The 14,581-nt window shown below is 43.5% G+C and overlaps 1 protein-coding gene across 5 annotated transcripts in view; it reads right to left on the bottom strand.

Moving 5' to 3' along the window:
• BIN1 (bridging integrator 1) overlaps positions 1–13,849 on the bottom strand; it is a 217,817-nt gene extending 203,968 nt beyond the window's left edge. Inside the window, exon 1 of one of the 5 annotated variants that reach the window (XM_073647475.1) lies at positions 13,569–13,849. In XM_073647475.1, the coding sequence (XP_073503576.1) occupies positions 13,569–13,649 (81 nt within the window). In that variant the 5' untranslated portion in view covers positions 13,650–13,849. The remainder of the gene's footprint in view (positions 1–13,568) is intronic. The other 4 variants (XM_073647477.1, XM_073647480.1, XM_073647484.1 and 1 more) reach the window with 4 other exon arrangements.
• Positions 13,850–14,581: the final 732 nt, after the last annotated feature.

Below are 14,581 nucleotides of genomic sequence, written 5' to 3'. Positions count from 1 at the left end.
TAGCAACTAAGATTTTCTAATTAGGACCAATTAGGTCCAAAAAAAAAAAAAATATGAAAATTGCTAATTTGGCAAGTAATGGGTTAATTACATTTAGTTGCTGAAAACTGCCTTCAGCAGAGAATTTGTTACAATGTATCAGTCTAAGCAAAGCTAAATACAACAGCACCAACCTCTGTCCTGCCCTGAAATCTGGGCTGATAAAAGAGTCAATTCACACTAATACATTGTAACAAACCTATTATCTGTGCTATTAACCCCATGGGGTGAGGATGTGTTTTTAGCTTCTACATGTAAATGAGGAATGTTTCCGTTCACTGACATCAAGCAGAGATCAATCACATCCCATATTCCTCTGATGGATCTTATCTACATTGTAACAAACCCTGCGCTGTCGCAGGTATTGACCTCCAGGTTGGAATGTTTCCATTCATTGACAGAAAATAGAGCTGTGGTATGATCGGACCATGTCCCTGCAGGGTCAGGACACAGCCATTACACAGTACACAGCAGGGGCACATCTATAAGATTATCTCAGCACAGGAACATTTTATTTAAACACATCCAATTGTGGAAATTATTATTATTCAAAGATCTATTGATTAAAATCAACTATCGCTCATGGGATAACCCCTTTAAGGCATCCATTTCCGAGCCCCCCAATGATTGGAAGTCTTGGAGTAACCTAAAACCTCCCATTATTCCATAGCTGTGTTTGGCGGTATTACTCGACTAACCTGCGGTTTTATATGGCAGTTTTATATGGGCTCTTTGTGGAAATATTTTTGGGATATTGCATGTTATTTAAGCACTATGTAGCCATATTATGTGGGCTGTATATGACAGTACTATCTTAGCACTGTATGGCAGTATTATGTAGTATTGTGGAATTATTTTAGATTCTGCGTAATATCTGATCACTATATGACATTATAGGGGCTTTCTAGAACAGTATATGGGATTATCTTATTACTATGTGGCAGTATTATATGGACTCCTTGTAGAGATTTTAATTGGATACTGCATATTATTTGAGCACTATATGACAATAATATGTGGTCGGTATTTGGCACTATTATTTTGGCACTACATGGCAGTATTACAGCATTATGTGTGCTGCTGATTCAGAAGGAAGACCTGTAGGAATTGGCCTTTTTTGGCCTGTTTCCTATGCCGTGCACATAACTCCTGTGGCGATTCTCTGCATTTGCAACATGATGGAATCACCAGGGTAAAACTGCCTGGAAAACCTCGTGTGTGAATGCGGCCTGGCAAGCACATGTAATTTTGCTGGGTTTTTGCCTCCATTGAGGGCGTTCAGCCGCTGATTCTGATGTAATACCTGCAGACAGGTGCAAACCCTGAGACGTCCTGGCACAGAGGGCCGGAGAAGTCACGAGAGCGCAGGAGACGGCCCCTGAAGGCCGAGTCTTACATTTAGACGCCGGTTTGATGCCGTGAAGCAGTTGTGATCATCCCTTGAAATAAAACTATCCTGGTCCCATCTCGGCCCCCGCAGCTGCCGGCGCCGCTCAAAACTCAAAAAACTATTATTTTCCTCTTCAGTAATTATAAAAAGATACAGGAAAAAAAAAAGAGAAAAGTGATCCCATAAGCTGCTGCCGTCTGTCGCCGCCGCCAGACACCGGGGATGACTTAAAGGGGTTTTCTCAAAAACAAAGTTCACTTTGATCAACATTTTAATAAATAGATCTTGGAATAATAATAATTTCCACAATTAGATGTGTTAAATAAAATGTTCCTGTGCTGAGATAATCTTATCTGCTGTAATGTCTGTATATTCTTTTGCTTCCTTCCCTGCCCAGGAGCTGTGGTATGATCAGACCATGTCCCTGCACGGTCAGGACACAGCCATTACACAGTACACAGCAGGGCACATTAATAAGATTATCTCAGCACAGGAACATTTTATTTAAACACATCCAATTGTGGAAGTTATTATTATTCCAAGATCTATTGATTAAAATCAACTTTCTTCGTGAAAAAACCCCTTTAAAGGGAAAGTGCAACTTATAATTGACTCCAACAAAAAGCGTAATAACCTCTGTTACACTGCAGCCTTGCAGCGCTGGGGTCCTGAGTTCAAATCCCAGAAAGAACAACATCTGCAAGTGTTTTCACGCTCTCCCCGTGTTTCCCTCAGTTTTCCCTGATGGGGACAGTGATGATGATGATGTCTGTAAATCGCTGTGGAATCAATGGCGCTATATAAACGGGTAAAATAAATAAATACAAGCGACCCCAAATACCCCCCCAAAAGTCAACTTTATATCCACAGACACCAGGAGATGGTTTACAGGGAAAGTACAGTTTATTAAAGTAAGTGTATTTCCTTCCACAATACCATTCAGTTTTTTTCTATTGATGTCTATTTCAACAAAAGATGGACGGCTGATAATTTGTTCTTTGAGCTTCCTGCACAGTGGTGTAAGAATTGGGGGGTAGGTGAGCAGTTTCCCCGGGCACCACAGTGTATGGGGGTGCAAATATCAGTACCACTCCCTCCCCCACGCCACCCGCAGTGTGCAGAGAGAGCCTGCCCGCAGCTGTCCATGCAGAGTGTAACAGGGTAGAGGAGTTTGTCATTGGCTGCTGCGCTCTACATAGGCTGCAACCGAAATGACAAAACTCACGGCATAATAAAGTGAGCTTTGTCATCTCAGTTTCTGCCGATGCAGAGCACGGCAGCCAATGACAAACTGGTCATCACTTCTGTACTCTGTATAAGCAGTGACAGAGATGACAGTAGATTACCATGTAATGAATGAAGATAGTATTGGATCATGTGCAGTGCAGGTAAACCACATCTGTTTTCATTCATTACTTCAGCAGTGGAGTCGGTAAACCAAACCACCGACTCCGACTCCTCAATTTCCCTGACTCCACGGCCCCGGTCACTACTGAGCGTGTACATAAAGTGCAGCACTGGTCACTACTGAGCGTGTACATAAAGTGCAGCACTGGTCACTACTGAGCGTGTACATAAAGTGCAGCACTGGTCACTACTGAGCGTGTACATAAAGTGCAGCACTGGTCACTACTGAGCATGTACATAAAGTGCAGCACTGGTCACTAATAAGCGTGTACATAAAGTGCAGCACTGGTCACTACTGAGCGTGTACATAAAGTGCAGCACTGGTCACTACTGAGCGTGTACATAAAGTGCAGCACTGGTCACTACTGAGAGTGTACATAAAGTGCAACACTGGTCACTACTGAGCATGTACATAAAGTGCAGCCCCGGTCACTACTGAGCATGTACATAAAGTGCAGCACTGGTCACTACTGAGTGTGTACATAAAGTGCAGCACTGGTCACTACTGAGCGTGTACATAAAGTGCAGCACTGGTCACTACTGAGCATGTACATAAAGTGCAGCACTGGTCACTACTGAGCATATACATAAAGTGCAGCACTGGTCACTACTGAGCGTGTACATAAAGTGCAGCACTGGTCACTACTGAGCGTGTACATAAAGTGCAGCACTGGTCACTACTGAGCGTGTACATAAAGTGCAGCACTGGTCACTACTGAGCGTGAACATAAAGTGCAGCACTGGTCACTACTGAGCGTGTACATAAAGTGCAGCACTGGTCACTAATAAGCGTGTACATAAAGTGCAGCACTGGTCACTACTGAGCATGTACATAAAGTGCAGCACTGGTCACTACTGAGCGTGTACATAAAGTGCAGCACTGGTCACTAATAAGCGTGTACATAAAGTGCAGCACTGGTCACTACTGAGCGTGTACATAAAGTGCAGCACTGGTCACTACTGAGCATGTACATAAAGTGCAGCACTGGTCACTACTGAGCGTGTACATAGAGTGCAGCACTGGTCACTACTGAGCGTGTACATAAAGTGCAGCACTGGTCACTAATAAGCGTGTACATAAAGTGCAGCACTGGTCACTAATAAGCGTGTACATAAAGTGCAGCACTGGTCACTACTGAGAGTGTACATAAAGTGCAGCACTGGTCACTAATAAGCGTGTACATAAAGTGCAGCACTGGTCACTACTGAGCGTGTACATAAAGTGCAGCACTGGTCACTACTGAGCGTGTACATAAAGTGCAGCACTGGTCACTACTGAGCATATACATAAAGTGCAGCACTGGTCACTACTGAGCATGTACATAAAGTGCAGCACTGGTCACTACTGAGCGTGTACATAAAGTGCAGCACTGGTCACTACTGAGCGTGTACATAAAGTGCAGCACTGGTCACTACTGAGCGTGTACATAAAGTGCAGCACTGGTCACTACTGAGCATGTACATAAAGTGCAGCACTGGTCACTACTGAGCATGTACATAAAGTGCAGCACTGGTCACTACTGAGCGTGTACATAAAGTGCAGCACTGGTCACTACTGAGCATGTACATAAAGTGCAGCACTGGTCACTACTGAGCGTGTACATAAAGTGCAGCACTGGTCACTAATAAGAGTGTACATAAAGTGCAGCACTGGTCACTAATGAGAGTGTACATAAAGTGCAGCACTGGTCACTAATAAGCGTGCACATAAAGTGCAGCACTGGTCACTACTGAGCGTGTACATAAAGTGCAACACTGGTCACTACTGAGCGTGTACATAAAGTGCAGCACTGGCCACTGCTGAGCGTGTACATAAAGTGCAGCACTGGTCACTACTGAGCGTGTACATAAAGTGCAGCACTGGTCACTAATGAGCGTGTACATAAAGTGCAGCACTGGTCACTAATGAGCGTGTACATAAAGTGCAGCACTGGTCACTAATAAGCGTGTACATAAAGTGCAGCACTGGTCACTACTGAGCGTGTACATAAAGTGCAGCACTGGTCACTACTGAGCGTGTACATAAAGTGCAGCACTGGTCACTACTGAGCATGTACATAAAGTGCAGCACTGGTCACTACTGAGCGTGTACATAAAGTGCAGCACTGGTCACTAATAAGCGTGTACATAAAGTGCAGCACTGGTCACTACTGAGCATGTACATAAAGTGCAGCACTGGTCACTACTGAGCGTGTACATAAAGTGCAGCACTGGTCACTACTGAGCGTGTGCATAAAGTGCAGCACTGGTCACTACTGAGCGTGTACATAGAGTGCAGCACTGGTCACTAATGAGCGTGTACATAAAGTGCAGCACTGGTCACTACTGAGCGTGTACATAAAGTGCAGCACTGGTCACTACTGAGCGTGTACATAAAGTGCAATACTGGTCACTACTGAGCGTGTACATAAAGTGCAGCACTGGTCACTACTGAGCGTGTACATAAAGTGCAGCACTGGTCACTACTGAGCGTGTACATAAAGTGCAGCCCCGGTCACTACTGAGCATGTACATAAAGTGCAGCTCTGGTCACTACTGAGCATGTACATAAAGTGCAGCCCCGGTCACTACTGAGCATGTACATAAAGTGCAGCCCCGGTCACTACTGAGCATATACATAAAGTGCAGCACTTGTCACTACTGAGCGTGTACATAAAGTGCAGCACTGGTCACTACTGAGCATGTACAAAAAGTGCAGCACTGGTCACTACTGAGTGTGTACATAAAGTGCAGCACTGGTCACTACTGAGCGTGTACATAAAGTGCAGCACTGGTCACTACTGAGCGTGTACATAAAGTGCAGCCCCGGTCACTACTGAGCATATACATAAAGTGCAGCACTGGTCACTACTGAGCGTGTACATAAAGTGCAGCCCGGGTCACTACTGAGCGTGTACATAAAGTGCAGCCCCGGTCACTACTGAGCATATACATAAAGTGCAGCACTTGTCACTACTGAGCGTGTACATAAAGTGCAGCACTGGTCACTACTGAGCGTGTACATAAAGTGCAGCACTGGTCACTACTGAGCGTGTACATAAAGTGCAGCACTGGTCACTACTGAGCGTGTACATAAAGTGCAGCACTGGTCACTACTGAGCGTGTACATAAAGTGCAGCACTGGTCACTACTGAGCGTGTACATAGAGTGCAGCACTGGTCACTACTGAGCGTGTACATAAAGTGCAGCACTGGTCACTACTGAGCGTGTACATAAAGTGCAGCACTGGTCACTACTGAGCGTGTACATAAAGTGCAGCCCCGGTCACTACTGAGCGTGTACATAAAGTGCAGCACTGGTCACTACTGAGCGTGTACATAAAGTGCAGCACAGATTCATCTCAACTAAAAGCCGGGATCCTGAGATCAGAAACAGAACAGACATTTATAGGACATTTCAGAACTTTCCCAAATTCTTATGAAAACATTTATAGCCCATCCTGCACTGTACTACTGCACCCAATGTGTTACATATTGTAGGAGTCTGAGTCGGTTTATTTTATACAGACTCCACCAAAATGGACACCGACTCCGACTCCACGACTCTGACTCCCCAGCCCTGTAGACATTTTTATTTTGAGAATGTCAGCAAAAAGCAGAAAAAGAATCAGGGAGGTCAAAGTGCAAACTATAATGACATCAGTACTTTCCTCAAATTACAGCACATGTGCTTGGAGGATAAGGGAACTCCAGAAGTGCTAAATGTTATGGGACGCAAAATACTGGCCTTGCCCCACACTGAACTACTGCTCCAGCATGGCACATCTGGTGACCCATGGGGTAATATGGTAATATGGTGACAGCAGGGGCCCCTGTGCACGAACTGTATGAGGGACCTGTGATTCCCAAAAGCAGGGCTTAGCCATACAGAAAATAAACTGCGGGGGGCGCTGCTTTCAGGGAGGATGTGGAGGCTTCTGGGGCGCCCAGGACATTTGTCAACTCTTCAAGGAGTCTGTGAGGTTTCCCCTCTTTCCAGGAACCTCACAGACGTTTCAGTAGCGTTGGCACAAAAAGCTCCATTGTATATAAACCTGCTCAGTGACCGTGTGATCAGGGAGTGTGACTGTATCGCTGCAGAACCAGGCAGATTTGCCATTTCATTTTCTGACTTACAACAATTCTCAAATTTACTTAAAGAAGCCCTCATCCTCCTCCTCCTCCTCCCATGAAAGTTTTTATCCTCTTAATATATTGCAGTCATTATATTCTATAGCACTATGCACTTACAATTGCTCATTTTGTCTTTCTAACCAGCAATTTTGTCTCTTTTCTCTGCTCTATGTAGAAACAGGAAGTCTCTTCTCCCTGAAGAAATCATTCCCCTTTTCACTTCCTGACTCAACTGCTCCCTCCTCCGCTCTGCCAGGGACTTTTGCAGTGACTTATGACTCATACAGGGAAAACTGACCTCCTGTTTCTACACATTGCTTAGAAGGATTCAGCTGGTCAGTTTTTAATCACGCGATGTCATAGACCTAATGGAAAAGAGAAGAATTAGCTGGGTAGAAAGGCAAAATGAGCAATTGTAAGTACACAGTGCCATATAATATGATGACTGTGATATATTAAGAGGATAAAAGCTTTGATCATTCCACAGTCTGACTGCTCTGACTGTAAAGAATCCTTTCCTGTTTAGCTGCCGGAATCGCCTTTCTTCCACCCGTAATGAGCGCCTCCTGGTCCTTAGTATGAACTTTGGAAGGAATAAGTCATGGGCTAGTCCCTTATACTGACCACACAATGGAGCTTTAATAGCTGATCCTGGATATCAGCCCTGCACAGATCTGGTATTGATGACATATCTGTTTAACACCTAAGCAAAAAAATATGCAAACAGGGACTAATTATTAAGCAACAACCAAGAGAAAGAAGACCCCTAAAAAGTAACTTTTAATAATTTAATCTAAAAAGGACTCAACAATCCACACACGAGCAACAATGCAACTCATAGTAATGGGACACCAGAATTGGGTAATGCACCGACAGGGAGGGAATACAGACTAATACTGTCCCTATTTTATCCCTAATTCCTCTCCCTTCCTGACAGCGGAGGTTGGAACCCTAATTTGTGCTTCGTGGGACTAGGGACTACTAATGATAAGTGTCATTTTCCATTTATTTGGGACTAACAATGATAAAGTGGCATTTTTCTATCTGTCTGTACAAAAATTCCAGATTGTTTGTTGAAGTTTGGGTTGAAAATCTCTATGTATTTGTGTGAAACAGACCTTTTTTTCCTTTTTTTTTTCTCTGATGAAAGGTGTTGATTTAACACGGTGCTATATATGTGATGCCTATCTGTGTGCAGTCGGCGCCGGAGATTTATTTGGTATATAGCTAAGATAAGCAAGATTGCTTATGATAATCATATGCTGGATTATGATATTAATTACTGCAGTATATTTATCTATGAATTGACTTATCCAGCCATGCTGAGACAAATCTTGCTCCCAAGTCTCCAAGCGCTGTTATATGCCCCATTGAACAGATTTGGTCTTTTTAATAATTAATTATTTAATATAATTATCATCTTCTAAACTTATACGTTCACTTTTTCTACCCTTTCTCACCATTGTGGTTTTTTTTAATATTAGGATAAGGGTCCGTGTAGGGACATAAGGGACACCCAACGTGGAGCGGAGGGCGCCATGAAGCACAAATTAGGGTGCAAACCTCCGCTGTCAGGAAGGGAGAGGAATTAGGGATAAAATAGGGACAGTATTAGTCTGTATTCCCTCCCTGTCGGTGCATTACCCAATTCTGGTGTCCCATTACTGTGAGTGGCATTGTTGCTCGTGTGTGGATTGTTGAGTCCTTTTTAGATTAAATTATTAAAAGTTACTTTTCAGGGGTCTTCTTTCTCCTGGTTGTTGATTGATGACATATCCTTAGGACAGGGCATCAATATATAAGTCCTCCTGGACGACTGCTTTATGGTAACATTCTCCTACACCTAAAACTCAGCAAAAAATGCCAGAAGACATCAAAATGATATGTGTGAATGCAGCCTTATCCATGAGTCTGGAAAAGCAGCCTGGTGACTGATTTGTCATCCATATGGATAGGACAAGGATTCTCTGACCCAACTTTTCCAGACTCCTGACTGTGACAATGTTTTCTCTACCTGAATACTGAGAATGATAAGATCATGTAATGTAACACAGGGTACTGTGCCGTCCGTCCCGACTGCGGAGGGTAAATGGCTGCAGATAACTTTGATTCACTTACAAGTTCCGATTCTCCTGGACCGATTCCTGATTCCTGGATGTGGATGGAAACAATCCACTGTGACATGTCAGGGGCTGCCCTGCTGCGGGGGGCACATGTGCAAAGACTGGAATTAATGGACATGTCCCCAAACATCATACGTCCTTGAGTCGTCCTTTGCTATCAAGTTGCCAAATTCCATTTCTTATAGTTTTACTGGTTTTTGAGAAAGTCGAGTGGCGAGTAAACTGGGCACCATAATCTCCCAGGCAGGGAGCACCCCCAAACCTTCCCAGACCCTTGTACAGAAGAGAATTTGACGATACGTTAATTCATTAAATACCTAAATTGATGGGAAAAATGTTCCCTGAGGATGGCATCCGGCCCAGGCAGCAGCACCTGGCACAGAGGTTGTCTTATCAGTAATTCTGAGAAGTTGGCGCAGGAGGTGACATCAGCCGCTGATTAATGGCCCATATACATGGTAAGAGCCCGGCCCGTTCCCACACTCCCCGGGCCACAGATCTCAAGGCGACTTCTCAGCTCCCACTTCATTTTCCAAACTGTTATTTTCTCATCAGTAGGAAAAGCCAGGAGGGCGTCCACATGTGAGCGGCGGCCATGACTGATGTGGCCTCTTTGATATCAGAATTTTTACAGCGCTGTGAATTTTATTGCAATAATTTGTTTCCTCTGGGAATCTTGGGAAAGTAACAAGGAAAAAACTTTTACAAGGAAATAGCTGGAAAACTTCGAGAAGATGAGAACAGAGGTCAAGAATGATAAAATCAGCTGCATTATCTTAAAGGGCCACGGTCACCACTGCAAAGGAGCAGCAATCCATAGGAAGGCAGGAAGGTAGCAGCTATAGGGGGTGCAGGACAATGCCCCCCGGGGAGAACATACATCTCTATAAGGGTTGTCTCATTCATGTCTTGAAGATTGACAATTCGGGCCGGTGGCACAGCTGAACCGCTGCCTCGAACTGCGTGTTCTCCAGCGGATCCAGCGATTAGACAAGCTTCAGAACAGCGATTGAAAGCAGCCACAAAGTGTCTGCTCATTGCCTAGGAAACCGGCCACCTCTGCAGTTACCGACCACCTCTGACAAAACTGTTTTTCTTTTTTAAGAACTGAGAAGATTTTTAATAATAGGGAAAATGTTAATTTTATAGTTTTTTTTTACAAGCACTTTTCCATTTTAACCGTTTACAAAGATGGGACAACCCCATTAATAACATATAAGATCAGCAGCCTATAGCCAGGTACAGGAGGAGCCGCCATCCTACAATACAGATACTTCCATTAGATATATATATATACTATATACGAGGCAAATCAAAGCGTTGTCACCTGTTAGGTCATGAAGCAGGTAAAGGTGAAGCTTTTCCAGCAGGGCTTGTTTCAGCTTCCCCTCCAGTACCCACAGCATCTATTAACCATAATGTTATGACATCTTAAACCAGTCCTCCTCCTCCTTCTCCTCCCATCAAGGCTTTTATCCTCTTAATACATTGCAGTCATCATGTTATACAGCACTGTGTATTTACTATTGCTCATTTTGCCTTTCTACCTAGATAATTCTTCTCTTTTCTCAGTTCTATGTAGATACAGGAAGTCTCTTGTCCCTGCTTTTATCTTCCCCCTCTTCAACTTAGCTTAGAAGGATTCAGCTCCTCTGTTTCTAATCACCTGATGTCATAGACCTAATAGAAAAGAGAAGAATTATCTGGATAGAAAGGCAAAATGAGCAATTGTAAGCAGAAAGTGCTGTATAATATGATGACTGTAATATACTAAGAGGATAAACATTTTGATGGGAGAAAGGAGGAGGAGGAGGAGGAGGAGAAGTGCTTCTTTAAAAATCTTTCAAGCCGAAAAGGAAAAATATTCTCTCCCTCCTGTCTGTGCCCCATAGCTGCACAGTGCAGAGAATTCCAGCTCCTTCTATTTAATGGAACAGTTTGGTTTCTACATTGTAGCAGCTAATAGTTGTCAGACTCTTAGTATTTCTTCTTTAGACTATGAAGGTGTGAGTGGAAGGTCAGGTGCATTGTCATCACTAATCTCTACAAAGGGAGCAACTGATTTAGGAAATTGATTGGAAATTAAATGCATTGTGGGAAAATACCAAAATAAAAGATGCTGTATTTCTATATTTCCATCTTTGCTTTTCTCTGAATGTAGCAATGGTAGAGAGGAAGACGACAATGTGACGGGAACCTCCATGTCTGGAAGAAGCTGCTAATTTGCACAGGGAGCATTTGTCTCCTTCAGACATGGTTTCCCCTGCGCCCCCAACCATGTAATATAGCAACTCGAGGGTTAAATATAGATCCTGTATCAAGTGTCCAGAATGATCCATGTCTCCTCCACCAGCTGTGACCTCTGATCTACTTGTTGCCCACATGTCTCCCCTGCCATATATCAGTCAGGGGCCCCAGTGTATATACTGTAGGGGCTGTATACAGGTCGGGGTCCTGTGTAATGACTAAAGGGATAAAGTGCAGTGAGGAGGAAACCCTCCCAGTGGTGTAAAGTGAAGCTTGTGGGCCCCAATGCAAAATCTCCAATGAGGCACCCAACTAACACAGGTCTTTAATAGTAATAGTCTTTTGATATGGGGCCCCCCTAGTTCTCCAGCGCCCTGTTGCAACCCCTGCACCTATTATAGTTACGCTCCAGCACTAACTTTATACCGTCACGTCGTCCTACTGGAAAATATAATAACAATTAGTTACAGTATAATAACCTGAATGGACTACTACTCCAAATTCCACCAGTGACCTCTAACCTCTAGCACAAGTCATGGATTTCCCACACACCGATGAAAAGACCGAGCTTGTATATGTAATATATGGACATATTCTGGGGTCTGTATAGAGACTGAGATACAATATAAGGGGGTGCGACATGACATTACATAGATACGGAGCAAGCGACAGAGTAAGGGGCACACGGCCAAATAAAGGGTCCGACTTATAGAACCGGTAGACTGCTGACTCCATATTGTGATATCATATAGATTTATTTTTAAATCACGAATTCATAGAGAATCATTGAGGCAAAAATGTGGCAATACATCATCGCTTAGGGGAGAAAACGGGGCACACACAAAAATGCCAACAGGTCCTTCATACAAAACCATAAGGACACTACTATATGTCACTATACAGAAGAGAGATGCTACAGTTCAGCCTGGAAATATATACGTTTCCTGCTGCCAAGTCTTTTCTAATGACAGATATACAGATTTATCACAACATTCAACAGAAGAAATAAATGGAAAATATCCAGAATAGTCAACTTTTCCAAAGCTAAAGGGAGCCCTTTGCCCCCCAGCAAACATTTTTCACCCTTCTATATATGAGGCAGGGGCCAGAGGTTACATACTACCTGTTCTGTATATAAAGACAAAAGGAGCTATAACAGGGGCCTATATAACAGAATGGGAGGTAAAAGAGGGGGCAGGTTACACCCCTTTATACAAAAAAAAGTTGCCTAGTGCTAAAAATATTAAAATATTATCATGAAAAATATATTATAGCTACAGTTGTTAATCGTGACCATATAATGTGGCATCAGGTGATCCATTTATCATCCACAGGTAGATTGTCTGAATGCAGATCTGATTATTCCTGAGCTCTGAGCACCATGTAATTCCCACAAGACCCCACCATATCATTACTGATAATAATTACCCTCACATAATACATGGTAGCAGCACAGGCTCCTGAACCCACAGCCCCCCACTCCTCCCTGTGCAGGAAATGATATTATTGTATCTATATTTACAAAACAAAGGAAGCTTCATTGTTACAATGTTACATTGCAGCCAGGACACAGTCAGATCTGCAGCTCTGCACATGGAGGCTGCTGCTCCTCTGCAGGAAACCTCCTCTGCTGTCACATCGATTTCCCAGCCATTCAATGACAGTAAATGTTACAGAGTGTCACATCAACATCCTCCCCTGCATTGCAATTGTCTTCCCAAACTGCTCCAGAAAGGAAGGAGGATTACAGCTTAATACCTGCAGATCAAGGGGGTGCAATGTGCTGCTTCCTTACATAACATCATGGTAAATTATTTTGTATTACCATTAGGCAGAGCTGCTGGAGACTGTGCTACATATAGCACTACAGAGCTGACATTGCATGAAAGGCTGGAGAAGCTGCCTCCAGTATGCTGCCCCAGCAGATCCAGCTCTTCCCAGTAACCATACTGCAGGCTCTATGGATTTAGCCTCCTAATACAGTGCACTGTATTGCTGCAGAGCTGACACTCTAGGAAGAAGCTGTCAGAAGCAGCATTTCCAGCACATTCCAGCATGCCCTAAGCTGCCCCTGGCACAGCAGCAGCAGCAGCAATACCCAGACATTATACTGATCCATACATCAGATACATAAGAGCAGAGCTGCAGATTATAGCCCAGCAGACTCTAATGCAGAGCTGACACTGTAGGAGCTGTCAGTGGCGCTGCAGCCTGTCCCCTGCCCCTGTCACAGCACCATGGCAGCCTTACCTTCTCCTGAGCCCTGGTCAGCTTCTTCTGCACATTGCTGGCTAATTTCCCTGCAGTGACTCCCTTCCCCATCTCAGCCATCTTGCCTTTCCTTTAACTGGAGTTAAAATAATCAGATCAGAGAGAGAGGGAAAAAAAAAAAAAACCTTTGGCAGAAACAATGGATATACACCCCCCTCCTGGCTGCTGGAACAGCCTTTTAAAGTGACAGTGCACACAGCAACTAGGAACTCCTTAAAGGGGCAGTGCTGGGAGGAAGGCAGAGGTGTATGCAGGCTCTGCAGTGTCACAGTGACACATCCAGGCCATCTGCTGTGCCAGGGATCAGGAGGGTGAGGGGCCTATATAAACAGTCTTAAGCCTGTAACTAAAAGGCAGAGGGAGGTCCTTACAGCTTTATAATACATGAGATCCATGAGGAATCCATCATAATACATTGTGCTGAAATATCAAGTGCAATATTAATAAAGGATCATTTTCCTGAGTCTAACAGTCAATTTATCATGACATGCTGGTGACCATAGTTCTACAGTGTAAAGAAACACGATATTATTATCAATTTTACATTTACTCCACATTGTACGAACATAAGTAGTGATGGTCCATATTATCTAACGGCATTATCACCATTACACAGAAGATGACTAGTATAAGAAAAAATCCCATTCACTCTGTGCAGACAAACAGCACCATAGAATCAATGCCGCTCTAAAAATAAATGATAATGATAATACGTAGTTTCAGCATCTATATTCCTGACATTACTATAGGTCTTCATCCATAATGACTTTAATAGAGAAAAATTTAGTGTTGACAAAATACATGGAAAAACAGAGCTGCTACCCCTAATGTATGAGAATATACTATGTTACTGCCCCTATGTACAAGAATAACTACTATAATACTGCTCCTATGTACAAGAATAACTACTATAATACTGCCCCCTATGTACAAGAATATAACTACTATAATACTGCCCCCTATGTACAAGAATAACTACTATAATACTGCTC

Source organism: Phyllobates terribilis, unplaced genomic scaffold, assembly GCF_046119375.1.
Source record: "Phyllobates terribilis strain yellow unplaced genomic scaffold, ASM4611937v1 Scaffold_9__5_contigs__length_417890890, whole genome shotgun sequence".
NCBI lineage: Eukaryota > Metazoa > Chordata > Amphibia > Anura > Dendrobatidae > Phyllobates > Phyllobates terribilis.
The sequence above is the reverse complement of the archived record's forward strand: the minus strand, read 5'-3'. Positions and strand labels throughout refer to the sequence as shown.